The sequence below is a fragment of the Rattus norvegicus genome, chromosome 2 (genome assembly GCF_021556685.1).
Source record: "Rattus norvegicus strain SHRSP/BbbUtx chromosome 2, alternate assembly SHRSP_T2T, whole genome shotgun sequence".
In the NCBI taxonomy this organism is placed as follows: Eukaryota; Metazoa; Chordata; class Mammalia; order Rodentia; family Muridae; genus Rattus; species Rattus norvegicus.
The window spans coordinates 198,874,294-198,900,220 of record NC_141535.1 but is presented as its reverse complement, the minus strand read 5'-3'; the positions used below and the strand labels follow the sequence as shown (position 1 = coordinate 198,900,220).

General features: G+C 40.6%; 1 protein-coding gene across 10 annotated transcripts in view; it reads right to left on the bottom strand.

Moving 5' to 3' along the window:
- Slc25a54 (solute carrier family 25, member 54) overlaps nt 1-25,927 on the bottom strand; it is a 76,089-nt gene that overhangs the window by 5,411 nt on the left and 44,751 nt on the right. For 9 of the 10 annotated variants that reach the window (XR_015669633.1, XR_015669602.1, XM_087634669.1 and 6 more), the window contains 7 exon segments: nt 21,217-21,304; nt 16,198-16,309; nt 8,150-8,308; nt 3,754-3,906; nt 1,724-1,831; nt 710-877; nt 5-152 (listed from right to left, as the gene is read on the bottom strand). Coding sequence is in view for 8 of the 10 variants with exons in the window: in XM_087634664.1 (XP_087490790.1) it covers nt 5-152; nt 710-877; nt 1,724-1,831; nt 3,754-3,906; nt 8,150-8,308; nt 16,198-16,309; nt 21,217-21,304 (936 nt within the window). In the remaining 2 variants the exon portion in view is untranslated. 10 annotated transcript variants of the gene reach the window in all.

Sequence of the window (25,927 nt, the reverse complement as noted above, 5' to 3'; positions counted from 1 at the left end):
TCACCTGCCTGCATGCGAGTTCTAACAAGGTTCAGGGGGAAACTGGCCAACTGGCCGAAAGTGTGCGACAGTGTGCTACAACCCAGCACAATTGCTAACCCCGGGTTCACGGAGCTTTCTGCATAGTGTTCTAGCCAGTAGTTCTTCAGAAGCTGGTGGAGAAGAAAGGACCACCTGAGTTCACAGTTTGTGTTTGTGTGTTCTCTTATGTCCACTTTGTCTGGCTTTCCTTTTTGTTTTCTTTTTATTGTTTTAGTTTTAAAGACCAGAGCAAAAACTCTGGATATTCTCACAGAGATTAACTCAATACCATTTTTATGCCAACATCAAATCTGACCTGAGAAGGGTAACATGGTCATGACCATGAAATGCCATGACCCTGACTGATAACATCACCCCGTCAGAATACCTCAGGATGTGGCTAAGGGGGTTTATTCTTTTAAAGATCTATAAGTGGGTAATTCTGATCATATCCAGGATTGGAAAATACTATTTTAAAGAAGTTATATCTATAATCATCACGGCCAAGAAGTGGCATTTAAAAAAATCAAACAAAAATTACTAGATTACCAGATGTCTAAAAGAAAGGCAAATAAAAACATTCAGTTTGATTCTTGATCAGCAGCTATTCCATGCAAAGCCATATCTATATTTCAGAATAGAAATAATGTGTCCTCTTTTCAAATATAATGCATAATGTGGGACTCACCTCAAAGATGGTGAGATCCAAGCCTGCATACGGTACAATACTCAGCAGGTTCGGAACATAGCCTCTGCTGAAGGCCTGAATGCCCTCTCTCCTCAGAAGCTTCCTGCCACAGTCAATAATCCCAGAGAACTCTCCAGTTCTACCCAGAATCAGCCTGGTCTTTATCACCTAGGAGAGAGACAATGTAATAAAGACATTGATTAATTTTACCTAACCCAGGCAGCAATCTAGGTCTGCCGTATCTACCACGTTCACAGTTTTTTTGAAATCATAGAATTCTTGGTGGCTTGCTTACACCCATAGCCTCAACACCCAGAAACAAGGGCAAGGGGATTCCTACTTGCTCCATGTCAGCCTGGGCTGAACAGTGACTTCCAGGCCAACATGGGCTACAAAGTAAGACACTGTCTCAAAACAAACAAACAAAAAAAAAAACCCACCCACATACAACAACAATAAAAACACCCAAAACAATCTACAAGTAAATGTCTACTTTTAAACTCCATTTGTTCAAACTGTTATTTCCCTCTAAAATGCCTTTCTTCATAATCCCTCGTGTTCAAAGCCTACGCCATGATGATACATCTATTCATATCTTTCACGGAGTTCTTAACTAGAAATAATCCTCCCCTTTGAGTTCCCACAGTACTATATATTGAGCTATCTTCTAGAACTTTTTTTAAATTTTGGATCATTAATAACACTGTAGATTTTTATTTTCCCTTCTAGACTATGGAGTACATGATGATCAAAATCTCCATCTGAGTCTCCCTTGGATCCCATACAGCACCCAGCAAAGTACCTTAAGCTTTGCATGCATACAATCCACATTTGCTTAACAAGTGACTAAATAAATAACTCTATTTTCTTGTCTAGCTACAATACCATTTGTCCAAAACAACAATAAAATACACAGTTTAAAGTCTTTACAAAGTTATTATAGTGATCTGGAAATCATTCCTGGTTGTTAGTTGCATGAACAGCATGGTTTAATTAAAATGTTGTAATACATACCTCCAAGGGGTAAACACAGGTTTGAGAAGTTATACCAGCCATGGAGCCAGCTGTAAATCTTTGAAGAAACCCTAAATTAGCATCCTCGAAACTAAGAAGCTTCTTATACTGTATAAATAAAAATATTGAAATGTATTACTGAAATATATGCCTTTCAAGTTTTATAATATTAATTAATAGTATAAAATTACATTAAAATTGATATCAGGTGCCAAATATTAGCACAACCTAAGATAATACTAAATTTTAGTTTCTATGTAGTAGATGATTTATAGATTTCTATTCAGCTTTCTATTTTTTCCTGTGGAATAAATGAATAGCAATGTTAAACTGTTTAAGTCTATTCTTGAATGTGTTGCATCATAGGAGCATGCAAATCATGTAAACAAAAGTTGTATTTTTACCTCTTTTTAGCATCCTGCTTTATACGTGGAAGAGAATGTGTTTGTCTAGATATTAGGATTGTGTTTGGCTAGATAATTAGAAACATAACACGACAGACTCTTTTGTTACTAGGAATATTGTAAAGAAGGTCAGGTGAGTAAAGCTTATGAGGACTCTACTGGGAATTAAACTACGGGCAACCCTTGTTAACTGTATAAAGAATGAAGGTGTGAGAAAATTAAATATAAAAGAAATGAAGAGACGGTTCAGTGATTAAGAGTGCTTGCTGTTCTTGCAGAGAACCTGGGTTCAGATCCCAGCACCCACTTGAAGGTTTCACAACCATTCTCAACTCCAGTTCCAGGGGATCCAGCACATTCTCTTCTGACCTCTGCAGGCAGTAGTAGGCCACAAACGCTGAGTACACACACATGCGTGCAGGCAAAACATGCACACCTATGTAAAGGCATTAGGATGCGTGTTGCTTGTGCCTGGGGCTTTAAAGGTGACAGGATGCTTTATTTGGCAGAGAAAATGTCAAGGCAGCAAGCACGCAGATATACTTCCAGTCAGATATACCATAAGAACCGGGGCAAGGGCTAGGGTCTGAGCAGAGTGAAAAGATGTAGAAAAAGGAGGCACATGGCAAAATTGTTTAAAGATCAGTGCCATTAAAAAGAAGCCATGTAGCTAAACACTGTGGACTGTGCCAATAACCCCGGCTGCTGAAGACTGGGGCAGCCTCAAAACATAGCAAGACTGCACCTCAGTTTTTAAAAGAAAACAGGAGGGAGAGGTAAAAGTCTTTTACAAAACAAAAATTAGAGATGAAAAGGGGATGTTACAGTGGGTATTAGAGGAGTGAAAATGATTATATTATTAAAAACTATGTGCCAATAACCTGTGTAACCTTTCCCCCAAAAATAAAGTCGCTACGTGAACTACGAAGAAATGGAAAGCCTGAACAGACCAATAACACATGAGGAGACAGGATCGCCAAGAACAAAAGGAAATCAATGGTCACATTTAGTTTATAGAACTGGTGTCACTCTCAACTTTCTCAAAAGTGAAAAGGCCAGCGTCCACTGACTCCAAGCCAAACACATAAGACACAACAGTCTCCTACGTGGGTATATACGGAAAGTCCGCTACAGAACCAAGCTCACTTAAATACATATGCTCGCACTGAGGCTCTTTATCAAGATGAAGGTTCAGCATACTCACACATATCAATGTGGCACAGCACATGAACAAAAGGAAAAAGGCCTTCTCATCTAAATAGACAGGAAAAGCCAACACTCATTCATGATTAAAACCCTGGGGAATTTTTTCCAGATTGGTTTTGAAGGTCAAACTGAAAAATCTCTAAAAACCATTCAATTGGTTCCAAGGGGAAAAAAAGCAATTTTTTTTTTTGTGGACACCTCATATGCTGTGACAATGAAGAGAACTAGTCACAGACTCGTCCTGTGACGTGTACGACCCACAGAGGCACACTTTCCATAAGAGAGCACAGAAGAAACCAAATGAAAGCAAAAGTAGAAATATTAACGCTGACAACTACTGTTTATACTTACTGCTCTTTCACAGAAGTCTAGACTTTGAAAAACTGAGTTTAAAACGTGATCGAGTCAACAGCACTTTACCTGTTCATAGGCCCCAATCTTGATTGCCGTCTCTGGTGTAATTTTAAAAATATTTACACCATTTCCTCGCCAAAGAGAAAACAAGCCTCCTTCTTTTACCATCTGCTTGAACACATGGACCAATCTCAGTTTGCTCATCTTTGAACTTTGAACCTGGAAATAACGGCAAATTCATCAATTTCTTTTGCCAGTAATATAAAATAATTTCACCACTGATGAAGCAATTAGACCACACACTCCATAGCTCTCAGCGGCAGTTTCACTTTGCTTCAGTCACATGAAACCGATGCCAGCATTCTCCTGGTTCCCAGTGACACATGAAAATCAAGTAATCTTCCCGAGGATCACAGAAACAAGCATTGTGTGTGTTTTACTTTGCAGGCTGCTCAGCAGAGATGAAGTCACCCGTACTCCACCTTGCTGTCCAGGGTCTTGAGTCACCTCTGTGCACTGTAGCTATCTATGTGGTATAGCCTACCTACTTCGTAGTCAGTCAGGAGCTATCTCAGTTACCAAAGCTACAGCATTGCCGTAGTGCACATGCTCCGGCGTCCTTTATTTCATTCAATTAAGGCCCCAAAGCTCAGCAGTAGTGACATTTGCAATGTGCATATGCCAGAGGAAACATGAAGCGCTTCCTTAAGAGACAGGATCAAAGCCATGTAACTTGCATTAGAGTGTATGATCATGACTCTATTCCCTTAGTATTACTATGGGGAATCTCTTATTATGCTTAATTTAGAAATTAAACTTTATTATGTATGTGAATGTATGCATGTATCTATGTGTGTATAGGATAAGATACAGTCGTTCGTCTAGGGTTTATACTATCTACAGTATAAGGTAGCTAATGGAAGCTTTCCTAAAATGTCAAGGAAAAATAAAAACAGGTTATGAAAGACAGAAATAATTCAATTATCAGAAACGCTCAGCACAAGCAAATAATACCCAAAGATTATTAAAGAGCAGATTGACATATGCCCTGAAAACAGAATTGGATGCAAAAATACATCAAACTTTCAACAGTGAAGGTATTGAGGTTTCAAGGTTATGGCTTGAATGAAGCTCTCAAAATGCATTTGTTGACGTCCTAACTCACAGGAGTCCACAGCCCTCGGGGTGCAGTTTTATTCGAATAGGGTCTTTGAAATAAAGTTAAACTAACATGACCTTTATTGTTATAAAAGGAAAATTTGGACACACAGACCTAGCACACCAGAAAGGAAAGCAATGAGAAGTGAAAGGGAAGGCGGCCATATCCAAGTCAAGGAGAGACACGCAGAGCAGATCCCCTAAGTGATGTCAGAGGAGCCAGCCCGCTGGCTACTTGATTGGTCCTCCAGGCTCCAGAGCTACAATACCTTTCTGTTTGTATGCCAGGTTGTGGTACTTTGTTACTGGGTCCTAACAAACATATACATGAGAAATACAGGTCAGTGAATGTCTGCCGCTATGCGTGTGTGTGTGTGTGTGTGTGTGTGTGTGTGTGTGTGTGTGTGTGTGTGTGAGAGAGAGAGAGAGAGAGACAGAGAGAGAGAGAGACAGAGAGACAGAGAGACAGAGAGACAGAAGCAGAGAGACAGAGATAGAGACAGAGTCAGAGACAGAGAGGGACGGAGGGAGGGACAGAGGGTGGCTGGCTTAATACCTGGTGTATAACTGAGGATGATCTCAGACCCCTGATCTCCTGCCTCTGCTCTCTCAGTGCTGGCATTATGGAAATGTGTTACCACACCTGACTTTAATTCACTTCCCGTTTACTATCCCTTCTCAACTTTTCCCCTAAAGCCTCCCTTTCTTTTTCACACCCCTTTCCTATCCTACCTGCTTTATTGATTTCCATTTTCATTCTTTTCATTACCCTACACTTGCTCCATAATTTTAACTAAGATTTCTTTATTGTTTGATAATTTCATACATCCATAATGTGTTTTGATCAAATTTGCCCCCCGTTTCCTTCCCTCCATCACTGCCACCCCCCATTTCATGTGCTTTTTATGTCTCCTGGATGCTACATGCATGAGGGTGAGTGTAGGACCATCTCCTGCAGCACGGGGAGCCTCTCAGGGCTCAGAGCCTTGGAGGAAACTCTCTCCCTCTCCCAGCAGCCATCCACTGCCAATAGGTCCTGGGAGGTGAGTTTCATGAAGGAGCCGCTCCGTCCATGCTGAAATTTTAGCTGGCTTGATTTTCTACAGTTCTTGTTCATGCCATCACAGCTGTGGATTCTTGTGTGCAACACCCTATCACATCCAACAAATGTTGCCCCGTGCTTTTACACTCTCCCTAATCCAGTGACTCCTGTGGAGCCCATTAGAGAACTAATTATCCCTGCCCTGTAGTAAAACCTCTGAAGTGAGTTACTAATTTCACTATCATACCATCCCCGCAGACTGACTCTGTCTGTAATGTTCTGAAAAGTGAGAACTACACTCTTCCATCTTCGCATTCTATTGCCTAGCATGTCATTAGCACACAGCACGGTACCTTGTTTCTTACTGTGCCTTCTTGGCGCTATTCCCATCTCTGTCACCACCCAACAATACATCGATCTGTGTACTGGTGCACCTGTGCCCGTCTGTGTACTGGTGCACCTGTGCCCGTCTGTGTACTGGTGCACCTGTGCCCGTCTGTGTAATGCTGCACCTGTGCCCATCTGTGTACTGGTGCACCTGTGCCCGTCTGTGTACTGGTGCACCTGTGCCCGTCTGTGTACTGGTGCACCTGTGCCCATCTGTGTACTGGTGCACCTGTGCCCGTCTGTGTACTGCTGCACGTGTGCCCATCTGTGTACTGCTGCACCTGTGTCCATCTGTGCAGTGCTGCACGTGTGCCCATCTGTGTACTGCTGCACCTGTGCCCATCTGTGTACTGCTGCACCTGTGCCCATCTGTGCAGTGCTGCACGTGTGCCCATCTGTGTACTGCTGCACCTGTGCCCATCTGTGTACTGCTGCACCTGTGCCCATCTGTGTACTGCTGCACCTGTGCCCATCTGTGTACTGGTGCACCTGTGCCCATCTGTGTACTGGTGCACCTGTGCCCATCTGTGTACTGGTGCACCTGTGCCCATCTGTGTACTGGTGCACCTGTGCCCATCTGTGTACTGGTGCACCTGTGCCCGTCTGCATGTGTGCCCATCTGTGTACTGCTGCACGTGTGCCCATCTGTGTACTGCTGCACGTGTGCCCATCTGTGTACTGCTGCACGTGTGCCCATCTGTGTACTGCTGCACGTGTGCCCATCTGTGTACTGCTGCACGTGTGCCCATCTGTGTACTGCTGCACCTGTGCCCATCTGTGTACTGCTGCACCTGTGTCCATCTGTGCAGTGCTGCACGTGTGCCCATCTGTGCACTGCTGCACCTGTGTCCATCTGTGCAGTGCTGCACATGTCTGCATCTGTCCAGTGCTGTAGATGCCCATATGGTTTTCCTTTACATATCATTTTTATATTTACTTATAGGCCCAGAAACTGAGTTCTCTGCTGTGCTTCAGAACATTTTCAACTTTGCTAACAGTGGTCCAAATTTAGCTTCCTGGCTGAATAGAATGTGGGTTACACATGGAGTCAAACACATAGAAGGAAATAGGTTAGTTGTCCCATTACCATATACTGATATATATTCTCTATATTTAGATTATTAAACTAAAACCTTTATTTCCATTGGGTAGATTAACTAAGATATCATTATATATCTACAGGAAAAATAAATGGTATATATTCTATCTTGGTATTCCCACAGCACTAGTGTGGTTTTTGTCTGGCTATATAATGGTATTTTAATATTTATTATCTAATTATTTATTTTCCCTCATGTATTATAATTCCTCTAATGGAAAAAAAGTGCGTCTAACCTACTATAGCACCTAATGCCCATAAAAGTACCTAATGTATAACATACCTGCTGAATATGCATGGAATGAATAAATGAAACTCTCTTAATTCAAAATAATATCCTTTTAACACATTGTATTTTCTTAAAATGGCATATAAATTGAATATTTAAGCAGAGTTTTCAGGTTTTGAAAGAACAGAGAATAATTACAGATAATTTATAAAGTTCTTAATTAGATAACATTACAGTTTTACACAATTATTATGCTATATTATAATAACCATTCTTATTTTAGCACCAAACGCTAACAATATCACCAAAACAAGCAAAGGACAATAAAAAAAACATATATTTTTAATCACAAATTTGAATTCACAACATTTCTCTTGGTTTTTATATTCTTATAGAACAAATATTGATTTCTAATTACAAATTTTAATTCATTGAAGTTTCAGTGAGAAGATACTAAGAAATCTGCCAGGCACTTAAAATCAACATTACACTTATCAAGGACTTTTCGTGTTACTTCAACTCTTCAGGAGTGGATAAGGCAAACTACCTGTATCATGACTTTCAAGCGGTCCAAAGGCGCCGTGCACGTCCGTGTGATCGCACTCGCTATTCCTGCTGCTACTAATCTCTTCCACCATTCTCCAGACTTCTTCTCTTGTTCTGTAAATTCATCTGGAATACTTACACTCTCTCCTATATCAATTATCTGATAAACACAAAAAATAAGTAGACATTGAGAAATAAGAGCATAACTTTCTACAAAGATCAAGAAAAACTTTTCACACAGACCAAAAACTTCAACACTTCTTTTTCAAATTGCCTCCTATACTGAAGATTGACGATTTACTTAGTACACAGTTGTTATACTGGAATAACACATTCACATGAAGATTTAAACTAAAATACTCTTTAAATTCAGTGATAATTTGAAATGATTCTCAAACCATTTGTATAATCGCTTCCATGAAAACAATGTAAACCTGAGAGCAGGAACATACCACTTCACATGATGTCTGCCATACAGTAGGTAAGGATAAATACTGAGTAAATTCCCACACTTTATTCCAAACTCTTAGATATCTGTAACTGTAACTTACTACTCACAGTGATGTTTTGTTGGCCAATTTTCTCTTTAAAAATACGTATTACAATGAGTTTATATGCAGTAATTTTACCTGTTTGCTGAAGACTATTTTTGAAGTGTTAAAGCATTATGTTTCAGTGAAGAGTATCAAACTAGACTTGAAGACTTGGGTTCTATTTATTCATTTAAAACTGAGGTTAATTGGGATTCAACAAGTAAATGATGAAGACTAAGGAGTGGGGCCCTACTTTATCAGGTTAGTGATACTAAAGAGCTGAGAACATTAAAAAAAGCTCAATATCAGCACAAAAATCAGACAAACACTTAGAAGAAACACAGGGGAAAAGTCATAAGAACACTGAACTATCAATGGAAGCTTGATATCTGAGCAAAGGGTACTCTACTATAAATATATACAAAAGCAATAGACTGGTTGGTTATATTGTATTGAGGAAATTCTTCAAAATAAGTGTCCTAACTTTAGCCATGTACAGATGCATGCTACAGATGTGCTGACTCCTAAATATAAAAGGTGGATCCACACCAATAGAGGTAAATGCGACCAAGGAGAGTATTTCTTAAAATACAGGGGTTGAAACCTGTCTTAGTATCATATTGCTGTGAAGAGACACCATTACCAAGGCAAGTCTTATAAAAGCAAACATTTAGTTGAGGGTGGCTTACAGAGATTTCAGAGGTTCAGTCTATTATCAATCATGGTGGAAAGCATGGCATAGTGCAGGCAGACTGAATGCCTTGGAGGAGCCAAGACTTCTGCATCTTGATCTGAAGGCAGCCAAAAGGAGACTATCTAATGCAAGCAGCCAGGAGGAGGCTCTGAATCACACTGGCTGGACTTCAGTATATATATAAGAGCCCAAAGCCCTGCCTGAAAAGTGACACACCTCTTTTAACAAGGCCACCCCTCCTCCAATACAGCCACACCTCCTAATAGTAATGATTCCCATGGACCAAGCACAGTCAAACCACCACAAACAAACAAACGAACAAAAAACTGTTGACTTTTGATGCATTTAGTATCAACAAATAAAGATCCTGTTCAATTAAGAACAGTGCAGAAAACACAATAACCAAATAGGCAAATAACATACTAGGAAAAAAAGATTTGCAAATCTAAATTCAAATATGTATCTACAATAAATATGCGTTCCTATGAAAACAAGAACATAAAATCCCTCATCAAAAACAGACAGACAAAGGCTGTGAATAAACTTTCATGTAAAATAACACAACCACAGCTGATCTTTCTATGAAAATATGTTCAAATTGCACAAAGAACAGGAGAAATACTCACTGAAGCAATGAGATGGAAACTTACACACAGTGAATTAAAATATTTAAAAAGTGGATGATGCCAAACAGCATTCATTGCCTTGCAATACATAAAGAAACAGGAACTGGAAGCATCAGTTGATAAGACATAGGAAAGGATATGACAAAATGTAGTGACATTTGTGAGCACTCTGGTTTCTTTTAACACAATTTTGGTTTCTTTTAAAAAACAGAAATATAAGAATGTGCTTACATTTTAATCTCAAGCGTAAAGCTGTGGGGCTGCTTCAAACTATTCACAGCAGATGACCATGATTTGCATGGATTTACCAGTTCCAGATAATTTCTGCAATTGTGTGATATTTGGAATTTTTGGAACTTTTCAAAGGGTACATAAATGCTAGGGCCTCAAGAGGTGTTGTGGGTGGTTGTTGGCCATTTAGGGAGGTTGGTCACAGTTTGCTAGTAGTTATAGTCAAAGAAGAAACAAAAGGAAAGAAATTAGATTCAGGAATCTCTCTCTCTCTCCTTTCTATCCTTCTTACTCTCCAATCTAAGGGGGTGAAACGTGGGGGAGGAGATAAAGAGTAGAAAAAAGAAGACCCACAAAGTAACAAAGACCAACTACAAATGGCAACTAATGTGGGACTCAATAAAGAAAAAATGAGAAATTTGATTTCAAATGTTGTAGAGGAAATGTCAGCAGATGAAGAAATGGATTTTTATTCGAGAGACCAACAAAAAAAATGTATTGCAGCTGCTACTGCTAAGATATCCACACTTTGCTCCCAGAGGGGATTTTTCTGTTCTTTCCTTTTCTTCTTCATACATTTGTTTCCAAAAGGGGGGGGGGCTGAGAGTCTAGGTAAACAATTGGAGAAATTGCAGGTGGGAATAGAGGGGCCTGAGAAAGAAAAAAAATGGCTGAAATGGAAAAACAAAAGGGACCACTCTACTCTCTCATTTATGAAAGTATTGTGGTGGTGGAGGAAGCACTTGGGAAGCAAGGAGCACCAAAGAAGAGAGAACAAAAAGGGTCAGTCCTAGTGACTGAGCAAGAAGGTGTGAGTTTCAAACAGGAGGCAAGAGGAAATGAAACTGTCCTGGAGGGTAGACAGGTCAGAGAAGAGCTAAAAAAGTGGTAAGACAATCTGATAAAACAGCCCATTTTCAAAGAGTTAATCTCAAACCACCTGTGCTATCAGAGTTAGAGGAGGGGTGATCTTTGGTTACAAGATCATCACCCTCAGCTTTTCCAGGATTCATGGTGTAGAACAATGTTATGAAAAGATAGGATGGTGTCCTATAGAAATGGTATTTCTAAGGTGTTTTAAAGAGTCCATGATTTCATATGGGATGCACTCACCTTATGTGAAACAAATTCTAAATAAATGGGCTACTCAAAATAGAATTATTATTCCCCAAAACTGGAAGAGATCATAACAGCTGTACTAGAAACTGGTCCACAGTTGCAGTGGTTCACATGGTGGGGGGAAGAAGTCATGAATATTGAACAGTGAATAGTGTCAGGGGAATGAATATAGTAAAAGACCAGTTGCTAAGTGAAAGGCAGTATTCTGATATATAAGAACAGATTCAATTTGATAACATTACTATAGAACGATGTCACTTGATGCCTTTTTTTTTTTTTGGTTCTTTTTTTCGGAGCTGGGGACCGAACCCAGGGCCTTGCGCTTCCTAGGCAAGCGCTCTACCACTAAGCTAAATCCCCAAGCCCCACTTGATGCCTTTAAGAACTTGGGACAAAGCTGAGGGGCCTGGGGAAAATGTCTAGCTCATTTACAAATTATACAATTAAAGATTATACAAGGCTCTTGAGAAGCTTTCACTGGTTTTTCACAAAGATTAGCCTCAGCTGTGAACAAAGTCATATCAGACCCTGACACCAGGCAGGTGTTAATAAAGAGCTTAGCATTTGAAAATGTGAATTCCAAATGTAAAAAAAGGTGTTGGATCATTATAGGTATGAGAACCACCTATAGACCAATGCATAAAAAATAGAACCAATATTAGTTCTAATGTGTACCATGAAATAGATCAAGCTATAGCTAGAGGCATCCAATATCAAAATGCCTGGTGCTTTGATTGTGGGGAATTTGCAAAGACTGTGACCAAACCAAAAGCCTCATATATCACAATACCTAGTGCATTAACTTTAAAAAATATAGTACTTTGCACCTGAAAAGTGAATGAGCCATTTCTAGAAGCAATAGTTTTCTCCTACATCTCAAACAGAAAGAACACCTAGGCTTCCCAGGCTGTGTATGTGATACAGAAAAGGCCAGCATTGGATTCAAAAGTGCAGATCCAAAAGAGACATTGGAAGTAATTTCTTAACATTGGAAAATGGCAGGAAGGGCCCTGCAACAAAAATGAAGGGCAGTTTCAGTCACGGAGTAACTTATAGACTGAAAATACTCCACTCGACATTGGAGTTTAACACATGCTACACTTGACCACAAGTAAATATCTTATTCTATCCCCCAAACTCAGTGTTATAAAATAACTACTGGAGTTTATGGCCCTTTGCCCTCAGGGTCAGTAGGGATGGTCTTGAGAAGGAATGGATTGGCTTTCCAAGGTTTCACTTGCATCCAGGGATTATAAATGAAGATTTCAAAGGCAGAAATGAAAATGATGGCCAGTGTAAAAAGGGAAATGCAGTTTAGGGCAACTCAGCTCCTTACATCAAAGCAAAGCTGCTCCAATAGACAGAACAGGAGGGTTTGGAAGTGCAGGAAAAAAGTGCTCTAGCAACAGTGCTAATGATCAAAGGCCAAAACTAAAATCGCAAGTACATGGAACTGGAAAAGAAAACTTGATTGGTACAGGAGCTGATATAACTATTAATTCACAAAAACTTGGGGTCCAGAATGGCCACTTTAAAAGGTTTATACCCAGCTTCTAGGAATTAGAAAGTTATCTCAGGTAAAACAAAGTGTGTCAAAGGTTAACTGTGTAGGGCAAGAAGTCAAATAGGAAAGCTGAGGCCTTATGTGGATGACATACCCATAATTTCCCAACACTTGGGTTCTCAAATTAATATACTACAATCCCAGAGACAGCCCATAATGAAACAAAGGGTGACATGGTTCCTGGGGGAGGTATTTATATGTATCTTCAAAAACAACACTAGGCGGTAGCAATTGTCCAAACACAGAACATAACATGGGTTGAGTTTCCAAATTTATAAGGGGTGCCACTGCCAAAGTACTAACACCCCTGCCCTTAAAATGGTTGACTAAGGAACCAATTTTTATCTGTTTTTTCCCTCAATTCCTTTAAGAGATTTGCTCATTTCCTCTTTAAGGACCTCTATCATCTTTATAAACTTGATTTTAGTTTCCTGTGCTTCAGTTGTGTTGAAATATTACCGTAGTAGCCCTGACAGCTGGGTGCTGGTGATGGCAAGTTGCCTTGGCTATTGTTGATTCTGTTCTTAGGCTGGCACCTAGGCTTCTGGGATGGGGATGTTTATAGGTCTAGGGGCTGGTTTCTGAGTTTGTCTTTGTTGTATGGATGTTTTGTTCCTTGGTTTCTGTTTCCTCTCTGGTCTTTGTGGCCTATAGTTGAGCAGGAGGCCTCCTCCTGAGTTGGGAGGTTGGGTCCTCAGGACAGGTGGAAGGGTGAGTGGAGGCTGCGGCCTACCTGGACTTCTGGTGGCAGAAGTGGCCTCTTGTTGCATGGGGGGGTCTCTACCAGAGTTGGTAGCCAGGACAAGGAGACAAGCAGGGGATGGACTGGGCAGAGAGTGGGTGGGCACCAAGAGAGCGAGTGAGTCAGGGAGGTCTTCAGGTGGGTATCTTACGTGGACTTCTGGAAACAGGCATAGCCTCTGGTAGAGTTGGCAAAATTTTATAAACTAAACATCAGAAATCTTAGTAAAATGTATAGAAACATAGTCCCTGTGACTCAGAAACCAATATGAAGTTCTCTAAATATGTAAGAGGGAAGCTGTTTTGTGCTTTTTACACCAGAGAAAATGTAAATAGTTACTCTTACAGTACTGAATACGAAAGATGTAGACACCTACCAAGGACACAGGAAAGCAATCCTTACTCTGCCTCCTCTTCTCCAAATCTTCTCCAGACCCATCCCCAGCTCTGCAGCCAACTACCTGCTGTGGAGTCTCCTCCCTCTCTGCCCCAATTCCCAGAGGACGGTGCAGATCCTGGTGACATACCTCGCTTTCCTCCCTACTGTGGACTCCACTCTAGCTCATCTCCACTGCTAATGTCGGTTCACAATACCTGGAAACACATTCTAAGTGACTACACCAGGCAGGATCTCATAAGCTCTCCTAAGAATGAGAGAAGGTGACAGAAACCAGGGAAATGGGGGGGGGGGAATACTGGAGAGACGACACAGCAGTTAAGAGCATTAGCTGCTCTTCCAGAGGATCCAGATTCAATTTCCAGCTCACATAGAAGCTCACCACTATCTGTAACTCCAGTTCAAGGAGCTCTGATACCTTCACACAGATGCATGCAAAATGCCAATGCATGTAAAATGCCAATGCATGTAAAATGCCAATGCATGTAAAATAAAAATAAAGACACCATGGAGTGGAATACACATTCAGCAAAGACAAGATCAGATATTAGCACCTAGAATTGCAATCATCCCAAATCCAAATTCCTAAACACCAGCACAAAAACACAACCAGTACTAGTCAGGACAATATGTATCCACTAGAGCCCAGAAACTCTACTACAGCAGGCACTGAGAAATGCAGTACAGACGAATTGTAATACGAGGACTTCAAAATAACCTTTATGAATATGTTAGAGGTCACTTTAAGGATATAAACACATCTATTAATAATATCTATGAAAATACAAACAAACTGTGGAATAAAATGAAGAAAATAGTTCAAGACTTGCAAGTAAAAATGGAATAAAGAAAACCCAAACTGAGGGATAATTGGAAAAGGAAAATTTGGGAATTTAGAGGCAAGCCTTACCAATAGAATACAAAAGATAGAAGACCACTCTCTTTGCAGAAACTAAGGCACAGGGGGTGTGTGAGATGTGGAGTTCAAACTTGGGCCTTCTGACTCCAGAGCTAATACCCTTTTCTTGTGTGCTGTCTTTGGAGGGAAGACGGACACAGAACAGGATGCTGTGTGTGCAGTATTAGTATTTCAGATCCCCACAAACATCTAAAGAACGCAAAAGTCTCACTACAGGATTTCCTTTACTCCGTGTTGTGGATTTGGTCTAATGCTGCTTTATTATGTTAATCCACACATCCATACGTGAGACACTGAGGGACCCTGCCCCCAGATGGTTTTGATTGGTAAATGAAGTTGCTGGTGGCCAATGGCTAGACAGAGAGACAGAGGCAGGATTTTGGGATTCCTGGGCAAGGGACTGAGGAAGGAGCAGGAAGAGATAGCCACCATGCCAGGAAATGAGTAGAAGCCGCGCCTGAGGTGTACTGGACAGAGAACATAGCTGTAGTGTTGGTGACAGAGAAGGCAGCCCGAGAGGGCTGCAGGTCTGGATCCGGGGCAGCCTAAATGGAAAATAAGGTCTTAGTAAGCAATAACTCAGGAATATCGGAGGGGAGTGTATTAGCCGCATGGAAATTTGGAAGTGGCCTGACTATTAAGGCATATTAAAATATAAGGCCAGGTGTGTGTGTCTTTCATTCAGGAGCTCAGGACATTGGGGTAGCAAGAAGCACAGCTGCCACAGCCTGGAGTTGATTTGAATAGTGATATTGGGTAAAGCCATAGCTCCTTACAGCATTAGGTCAGATGCTAGAACTTAACAGAGCAGATGGCTTGTACTTTTGCTGCTTTTTCACTCTAACTTCTGAAATCTTAATATCTAATTTTGTATTTCCAATGCCAAAAGATCCACTCAGTCATAGGATATATATGTAAAAAAGTAAAAAAAAAAACACTTCTTTCCCCTTTTTTTGGACAATCCAACTAAGCATAACAACATGGTTTTTAACATAGAGTGGGTCATTTTAGTACCTATTGGAAGATGTAGGTTTTAACAAAACCAATTGTGGTTTCTATGTTTCACATAAAATACTACCTCTCCTTCCAAAATTAGTAGAATATTGCTAAAAGGAAATAACACATTCTTAGCCACTAGGGCTAAAGCTAAAATGGGAGCTATGTAACGATATTTACAATAACAACTAAAAAGAAATAAGAGCGGTAAAATGCAGAATAACCTTACAGTAGAATGCTTCCAGAAACGAATAATGTCGGTGACATTTTTTGCAGGGTGAAAGAAAAAGTAGTCTCTCCATTCATCCCAGTCTACTGTCATTGACCCATCGGCATCCATGCTGAAATAAAATTTTAAATGATGTTTATCACACTTAAAACACCACCATCATTATAACACATTACTCAAACACTTATGGAGTGTTTGTTATTGAAAACATTCCTTTGGACTTCATAGATACCTTTGTAGTTCCCATCCCCCCCTTTAAAGAACGGACTCTCTTTTAGATCAATGTCACACTTTAAGAGAAGAGATGACAACAACATATGGACAACCCCTATATACCCCCACACCTAGGCTCTCCTGTTGATTACCTCATACATGATTGTGGTTTGTTTGTTACAATTCCTGACTAACGGTTGACACATTATTCGTAGCTACACTTTACACTTTACTTAGTCATCCTTCATTTTGCACTTATTTCTTCCCTTCAGCATCACACTGAGATATAATATTCTGTTCAGTTATCTTGTCTCCTTAAGGTCCTCCCACCTGTGGCAGTTTTCAGACTTTTCTTATTTTGAACAACATCAACATTTCCAAAGAAAACTAATGATCAGGGCTGGGGAGATAGCCCAGCATGTAAAATGCTTGCCTTGCAACCACAGAGATCTGAGTTTGGTTCCCAGAACCCACGCAGAAACAAGCTAGGTGTGTTAAGGAGATGGAAACCTGAAGGTCCTCTGGCTTGCTGGCTAGCCAACCCCTAGCATATGCTGTACATTCTACCCACTGGGAGACCCCATCTCACCAAACAAAATAAGCAAACAAACAAACAAAAAACGGTGGATGTAGCCAGTGGAACAAACACTCGAGTTTGTCCTCTGGTCTCCACATGCACATTACACATAAGCACGAGGACACACACACACACACACACACACACACTCATCAGATGTTTGGTAGACTGCCCATCCACTGGAATCTATTACATGTTGCTCCTTTAATCATTTATTTGATGTAATTCTCACAGTTTTGTATTATTTCTTGAAGAGAAAATATTATAAATGTATATGCTTATCTCTAGCACTGAGCAGTAACTCAGTGTTGAATGACTAAATCTATAAATCTGACCTTATATCTGTGGGTCTTCTAGCAGTCTTGTCTTTGACTCACTTTTCCTTGTTTACAGCTTTCAAATAAACTTTAAAGTAACTTTTTATACATAAACTCCATTTTTTAAATACCTAAAGCTCCATTTCACCATGCAAAACTCAGTGTTAACTCAGCCTTCAAACATCCCCAGAGAAGATGGCTCAGCCGGTCAAAGTGCCTGAGTTCAATTCCTGGAACCCATGGTGGCAGGAGAGAACTGACTTCTAAAAGTTGTCTCTCACCGCTCACTCTGCTCACGTGCACTTGCGAGCATACACACAATAATAAAAATGAAAATTTCACCTTAAAAATGTCTCTTCATGTCTAGGTAAAAGGTAAAGCGAATGGGGGAAAGATTTCTAAGAGTCTTTTTCTAAATGACAATTTTGTGAAACAAAATGTATTTTCCTGACAAGCAGCCTAGTACAATTTGAAGGCCAGGGAAATCACTGTGAACACCATGAACTGCAAAATGCAGGAGATGAGTGTCGGAAGGCACTGTGGAGAGAAGCATTTCCTGTGTGGAGAAGAGCAACAAATGGGCCACACTCCCTCCGTGCTGCTTCTACTGGGAATAGTTCCCACACAGCAGCATGTGAAGTGGGAGCCTAAGCAGAGAACAAAACAGACGTGCAACTCAGAGCCCTGGAGCGCAGGGACTTGTGGGTAAATTCTGTATTCAAGTGGCCTCTTTGAATCCCTGGTCAAATACTAAGTTACAAAGGATTCCATCAGCCCCACCATAAAATGACTGTAGTTGTGGTGGCTCACACTTGCATTTCCAGCTTTCTGGAGGCTGAGACAGAGCAATGAGTTCAAGGCATCATGAGCTGCAAAATGAGTGAGTGCCAGGCCTGGCAGACTTTGTTTCAAACCAACAAACAAACAAAGGACAAACCAAAAGAAAGTACTAAAGGTCTGTGTGCTTGATGGAAAGTCTGCAGCTGAGCTGTTGGGAAGGAAGGAATAAGGAAAATAACAATTTACAAACCAACTCTTGCGGGACATACGACAAAAGCACTTACAACACTATTGTTGTTCCTGAGGTTATAGGTAAGTGGTAGAGAACTTGCCCAGTGTGTGTGAGGTTCAATTCCCAATACCACCACCAAACCCAAAAGTCTATTCTTATTTCTAGCAGAAATCTGAAAATTGACGAACTAATTATGTAATTTAGCAATTTGTAGTAACAATGATAAAGAACACATCCTTTAAGCAAGTTCAACCTATAATAATAATAATAAAGTAAGCAAGAGAAATCGTGTAACAACTCTGGCAGGTTTTCTTTTGACCTCCACATGCACAGGTGCCACGTATGTGCTACCCACCCACATACATACATATATACACATGAACAAAAATAGCAAAAATTTTAAAATAAAATTGGAAATTTTTCAGTGAAGTTGTTCTCTTCAAAAGACATACAAACTCTGTGGTTAAAGAAAGGATATAGCCATCACTTTGGGAGGAAGTGAACAGACAAGAAGACGTGATGAACAGCTCCCACCACCCCAGTGGCAGGTCACTTGGCAGGTGGCAGCAGTTAGTGTGGTAGAGGCTTATCGCCTCACCGATGTCTGAAAGGCATCACACATGACTCACACCTCGAGCCACCAGGACGGCCAAGAGGAAGGTCAGCATGAGGTGGAGCTCGGTGAACCAAACCCACCCCGACAAGGTGTTTCAGTGATCAGGCAGCAAACACCCAAGAGCTGACTGTCGTTGCCTCCACAGTTGGATTACAGACGTAAGCCATCCTGCCAGCTTCTGCACTGAGCCACTTCCCCAACCCCACAGACCGTGTCAGAATTGTTTCTTTGTGTGTTGTTGTTTCATTTGTTTTAAGCTCTTTAAAGATTTTGAATATTAATCCTCTGTCAGGTACAGATGGTAAAGACTTTTTCCAACTTCCCACTGGCTTATCTATTCTGTCTGCTTTTTAACTCCATGTGGTCTCATCTGTACATAGCTGACTGGATATTCAGAAAGCCTTTGCCTATATCTGTATCTTGCAGTGTTTTCCCTACCTTTTCCTCCTGCTGTCTCAAGAGGACTTTGATCCACTTCCAGTTAATTATTGTGCTGGGTAAGAGATAAGGATCTTGTTTTGAATGAAGCACAGAATGTACGTCAGCACATCCAGCTTTCCAACACTCTCCAAGGCTATTTTCTTCCATGTGTAGTCTTGGCATCTTTGTCAGAAAGAGACAGGTAGCTATAGTTGCCTGACTCGTATGTGGGTCCTGTATTCTATTCTGTTGCTCTCTCTGGTTTTATGCAAGTGCCATGCTGTTTTTATTACTATAGCTCTACAGTATAATTTGAAATCAGGTAGTGATACTTTCAGCGCTGTTCTTTTAATCAGGATTGCCTTGGCTACACAGGGTCTTTTATGCTTCTAGATAAATTTTAAGATTTTTTTCTTTCTATGGAAAATAGTGATAGAATTTTGACAATATTGGACTGAATCTTTAGATTGTTTTTCGTAGGATACACACACTCATACGCACACACAGCTTTAAAAAAAACCAGCTTTTTAAAACTGACTGAAGGACTTGAAAGTACGAGTCATTCTTTAACTGTTAATGAAATTTAGTTAGACTCCTCACACATAAGAAAACAGAAAACTTAGCTAGTTTTATGTAAGTTCTTTTAAGCCTTTAAGAAATAGATAACTGTAATGATTGGCATTAATTGTCAACCGAACACCTAGGAGACAAGGCTCCAGCCATACCTTGAGGGACTGACTGTCTAGGTTACGCTAGCCTCTGTGATTGTCTCGGGGGATTATCTTGATTATGGTAATGGACATGGAAAGCCCCACCCACAGTGGGCGGGCTGTATTGTAAGATGGAAAGGTGCTGAGCACGAGCTCGCACTGGTTCGCGGACTCTGCTCTGACTGTGGATGTTCTGTACCCAGCAGCTCCCATCCCCCACCCTGACTCCCCACAGCGACGGACTGTCACACGGAATTGTGAGTCAGGCAGAACATTGCTCCTTTAAATTGCTTTGTCAGGGTATTTTATCCCAGCAACAGGAGACATAACCAGAATAATAATCCAATTCCATTTTGTGTTTCACAAAGAAGATATGTGTAGCGATGTTAAGGTGGGAGCACAGGACAGAAACTTGGAGACAGGAACTGAAGCAGAGGCCAGGGAGAAACACTGCTTATTGGCTTATTCCCCATGGCTTGAACATTAGTTTCTTCTACAACTCAGGATCACCTGCCCTTGGGTGGTACCCCTGAGGAGGCTGAGTCCTCCTTCAAAAATTATTAGTGAAGAAAATGCCCCCCCCCAGACCTGCCTAGAAGCAACCTAATGGATGGATTTTCTCAGTTGACGTTCCTCTTTCCAGATAACCTTAGCTTGTGTCATGTACACACACACACACACACACACACACACACACACACACACACACGCACGCACAGTAGGGACATGGGGCTTACTGATTAGGCTGGGCTGGCTGGCTAACGGGCTCAAGGAATTAATCTGCCTCCATATTCCCAGAGTAGGCCATCATACATAGACTTTATGTGGACCCTGGGAATCAAACTCAAGTCCTAAGGCTTCACAACAAGCACTTTACCAACTGAGCCATCTTCCCCAGACCCCCAAGAGAAAAGGAATTTAATGTATTTGCCACAGGGATGACTGCAGATAAATTAATAAAAATGGATAATATACCACTCTTTCAGACTAAAGGAATGCATGTTCAATCATCTCAGAACTGTAAGTCCATCGGAATTTTTAAAAAATCTCTCTAAAAAATGAGAGATGACACCCAAAATGCCACATGTATAGCAGCTAATTTCTGGCATAGACTATAAAATTCAAAGCTCTCAAAGACCAGAGCACAGGCTGACCTTTTCAGGATGTCGTTGGCCTGAGCGAGAGAAATGTGGATTCCCAATGATTTCATGGCAGCAACTACTTCAGAAGCATCTATTACGCCTTTAAAAAGTAAAAAACACCAAGTTAAGAATCTGAAAAGATGGCAAAGCAAAGCACACTCAGAATGCGACCGTACTGGATTGGAGAGTGTGTGTTTGGTGGGTCTTTACTCCCAAGTTCATGACTCAAAGCCTCAAAACTGGGAAGTGTTGGCACCAAGTTTACATTTGGAGAACTGTTTCACCCAGTTATTAGTCCAGATGTGAACATTCATGTTTCAGGACAAAAACATTTATGAATAGCTCAGACATCGCTTAAAATATTACAAACCATGGGCACACTGCATGTCTATAAACTTCAAATTCTAAACTTCAAACAATACCTGACCCCAAGGACTATAGACTTTAACACATTTGACTATTGTACCTCTTTGAAAAGAGCTGAGGAAGTTAGTGCTGGCAACCTGATTCAGGAGCACAAGAATAAAGGACTCTGTTTATAAAGCAAATGATCCAACATCCTTAGAGGAACCAAGTTCTTTTAACAGAAGCATGTGCTATATTAAATAATATATATATTTGAGTAAGTCTTAATTCCAATAAGAGAGCTGTTGGTTTTCACCAAGGTATGTGTGTCATATAATATATGTATTTATTATATGTGTGTATGCATTTATATGCTGTGGTGTTTTGAATATGCTTGGCCCACAGGAAATGGCCCTATTAGGATGTGTGACCTTGTTGGAGTGGGTGTGGCCTTGTTGGAGGAAGTGTGTTACTGTGAGGGTAGGCTTTGGGATCCTGGGCTTAAGGTCCATCCAGGGCAGAAGTAAGTCTCCTCCTGGCTGCCTTCAGAACAAGATGTAGAAGTCTCATGTCCTTCTGCTGAACCATGTCTGAAACTGTCAGCCAACAGCAATTAAATGTCTTCTTTTTTAGGAGTACGTTGGTCATGGTGTCTCTTCACAGCAAGGAAACCCTAAGACATATGCCTACTATGTGGTTCACTTTCACATTGCTCAGTGTTGTGAAGGAAAAATTAAAATCCTGTATTCTCTTCAAACTTTAAAACGCAACTGGAATGTATGATTTTCCAAATTAAAAAAATAAGATTCTTTTTACTTTTACTGTATATTTTTTCTATTTTTTTTCATTTTAATGATTTATTTATCCTTATTTTTATATGCACTGGTGTCTTGCCTGCATATTTGTCTGTGTAAGGGTGTCAGACCCTCTGAAACTGGAGTTACAGGCAGTGTGAGGTGCCGCATGGATGCTGGGAGTTGAACCTGGGTCCTTTGCAAGAGCAGCCAGGGCTCTAAACCTTATGATTGTAATATAATTATATCATTTCGCCCTTCCTTTTCCTCCCTCCAACTCTTCCCGTACACTTCCCCAGCTCTCAACTATATGTCCATGTTTTAATTGTCATGATGTGTTGAGTGCGTGTTTACTTATTTATGTGTGCATGTGCTCTTATATGTATAAATACAACCTGTTAAGTCCATGAAACGTTACTTGTATGTATGCTTTAAGACTAATCATTTGCTACTGGATAACCAGTTGGTTTGCTGTTCCCTGGGGACGACTATTTATCTAGCTTTTAGAATTCCTTAGTTGCTGTTACTCTTTGTCTAAGGTTGAGGTTTCTTGAAGTTTTTTCCTCCTTCCACATTAGCATGTCTATGGGTGCTGTCCTTGCTCATTCCTGTCTTGTTTAGGCGGCCATGTTGGTGAGACTCCATAGGTGTAACTTTCTGCCCTCTCTTCAGTAATGACCCCTGACTCGTAGATGCAGGAGTTGTGTTGCAGATGTTATCCCTTGGGACTGGGCTCCACAGCTCTGCACGTGATCTTCTGTCATGGTCTCCATCTGTTGCAAAGAGAAATTTCCTCCATGAGGAGTAAAGACTGTAGGTATTGAAGGGCAAATATTTAGAGTATAACTAGGGATTGTGCTAGTTAGTAAAGTTGCAGTTGTAGGTTTTCTCCAGAATCCATGACTTCGCAAGCCTTTGGCAGTTGGCTAGGTTTCCAGTGCCAATCATAATTTCTCTCTTGTTGATCAGATCTTAAGTCCAATAAGAGAGCTGTTGGTTACCACCAAGGTATGCGTGTCACTGTTGTACCCTTAGGATTACTGTGCCATGCTGGTCATTGTTGCAGTTCATAGGCATATCCAAGTGCCACGGTATGTATGTGGAAGTCAAAAGACGAGTTTCAAGAAACAGGTTCTATTCTTTCACTGTAGGATCAGGGATCAAACTCAAGTTGTCAGACTTGCAGAGCAAGCACCTTTCCCACTGAGTCATCTTACTGGCCCTGATAAGTCTTAAATGTATATATCATTATTCTTTTTTTTTCTTCTTTTTTAATTAATTAATTTTCACACTCCATATTTTATTCCCTTCCCAGTCCATCCCCACCTCCCAGAGTTCCACATCCCATACCTCCTCCCCCCATCTCTGTCTCCACAAGGATGTCCCCACCCCATCCACCACACCAGACCTCTAAACTTCCTGGGGCCTCCAGTCTCTTGAGGATTAGGTGCATCTTCTCTGACTGATCCTTGACCAAATATACAGCCCTCTGCTGTATATGTATTGGAGGTCTCATCTCAGCTGGTGTATGCTGCCTGGTTAGTGATCCAGTGTCTGAGAGATCTCGGGGTCCAGGTTAATTGAGACTTCTGGTCCTCCTACAGGGTTGCCCTCCTCCTTAGATTCCTCCAGCTTTTCCCTAATTCGACCAGAGGGGTCAGCAGTTTCTGTTCATTGTTTGGGTACACATATCTGCAGCTGACTCTTTCAGCTGCTTGGTGGGTCTTTTGGAGAGCAATCATGGTAGGTCCCTTTTTGTGAACTCCCCATAGCTTCAGTAATGGTGTCAGGTCTTGGGGCCTCCCCGTGAGCTGGAACCCACTTTGGGCCTCTAGCTGGACCTTCTTTTCCTCAGGCTCTTCACCATTTCCATCCCTGCACTTCTATCATCATATCATCTATAAATAGTGATACCTTTAATTCTTCTTTGCCAATTTGTATCTCCTTGATCTCTTTTTGTTGCCTTATTGTTCTAGCTAGGACTTCAAGTACTATATTGAAGAGATAGGGGGGAGTGGGCATCCGTGTGTTGTCCCAGATTTTAGTGGGATTGCTTCAAGTATCTCTCCATTTAATTTGATATTGGCTGTTGGTTTGCAGTAAATTGCTTTTATTATGTTTAGTTATGGGCCTTGAATTCCTGATCTCTCCAATATTTTTAATATGAAGGTGTTGTATTTTGTCAAATACTTTTTCTTTATCTAAGGAGATGATCATGTGATTTTTTTCTTTGAGTTTGTTTATATGTCATATGGATTACATTAATGGATTTTCAAATATTGAATCAACCTTGCATCCCTGGGATGAAGCCTACCTGATCATGGTGAATGATGGTTTTGATGTGTTCTTGGATTCAGTTTGTGAGAATTTTTATTGAGTACTTTTGCATTGATATTCATAAGCGAGATTGGTCTGAAGTTCTCTTTTTTGGTAGGGTCCTTGTGTGGTTTAGGTATCAGAGTAATTGTGGCTTCATAGAATGAGTTAGGTAGTCTTCTTTCTGTTTCTATTTTATGGAATAGTTTGAGGAATATTGGTATCAGGTCTTCTTTGAAGGTCTGATAGAATTCTGAACTAAATCCATCTGGTCCTGGGCTTTTTTTGGGAGGTTTTTAATGACTTCTTCGTATGGGATATGGGTCTGTTTAGAAAGTTTACCTGCTCTTGATTTAACTTTGGTATATGGTATCTTTCAGAAAACCATCCATTTCATCTAGATTTTCCAGTTTTGTTGAGTATAGGCTTTTGTAATAGGATCTGATGATTTTTTGAATTTCCTCCATTTCTGTTGTTATATCTCCCTTTTCATTTCTGATTTTAATAATTTGGATACTGCCTCTGGGCCCTTTATTTAGTTTGGCTATGGGTTTATCTATCTTGTTGATTCTCTCAAAGAACCAGCTTTTGGTTTTGCTGATTCTTTCTATTGTTCTCTTTGTTTCTATTTGGTTGATTTCAGCCCTGAGTTTGACTATTTCCTGCCTTCTACTTCTCCTGGAGGAGTTTGCTTCTTTTTGTTCTAGAGCTCTCAGGTGTGCTGTTAAGTTGCTAGGGTAAGATCTCTCCAGTTTCCTTACCATATTCTTTACATCAACTTTAGTGTCTCCTGACTTAAAAATACACCAAAATGCTACCATGGATTTATTATACCTTTCATTTACATAAACCATTTATAGAAATCATGTTTGAGAAACTATGTACATGTGAGGTATTAATCCATCAACAAAGACACTTTTCATACACAATCTCATTTTGTCTTTACAAGACTCAAGTGTTCCAAGCTCCAGACAGAGGAGTTTACTGGCCTACAAACCAAAGTTTCTTCAAATAATAGCTCTTTATTTAACTAATGCTCATCTGTTAAGTTTAATATTTTTAAATTGTTAAACTTCTATGTAAATCACTATCTTCCAGGTAACAGTTCACCATCAGAAGCACTGAGGGCAGAAAGTCAAGCAGAGCTGGAACCTGGAGTCTTGAGCTGATACAGAGGCCATAAAGAAGTGTTGCTTACTGGCTTGTTCAGCCCCCTTTCTTACAGAAACCAAGATCACCAGCCCAGGGATGGCACCACCAACAATGGG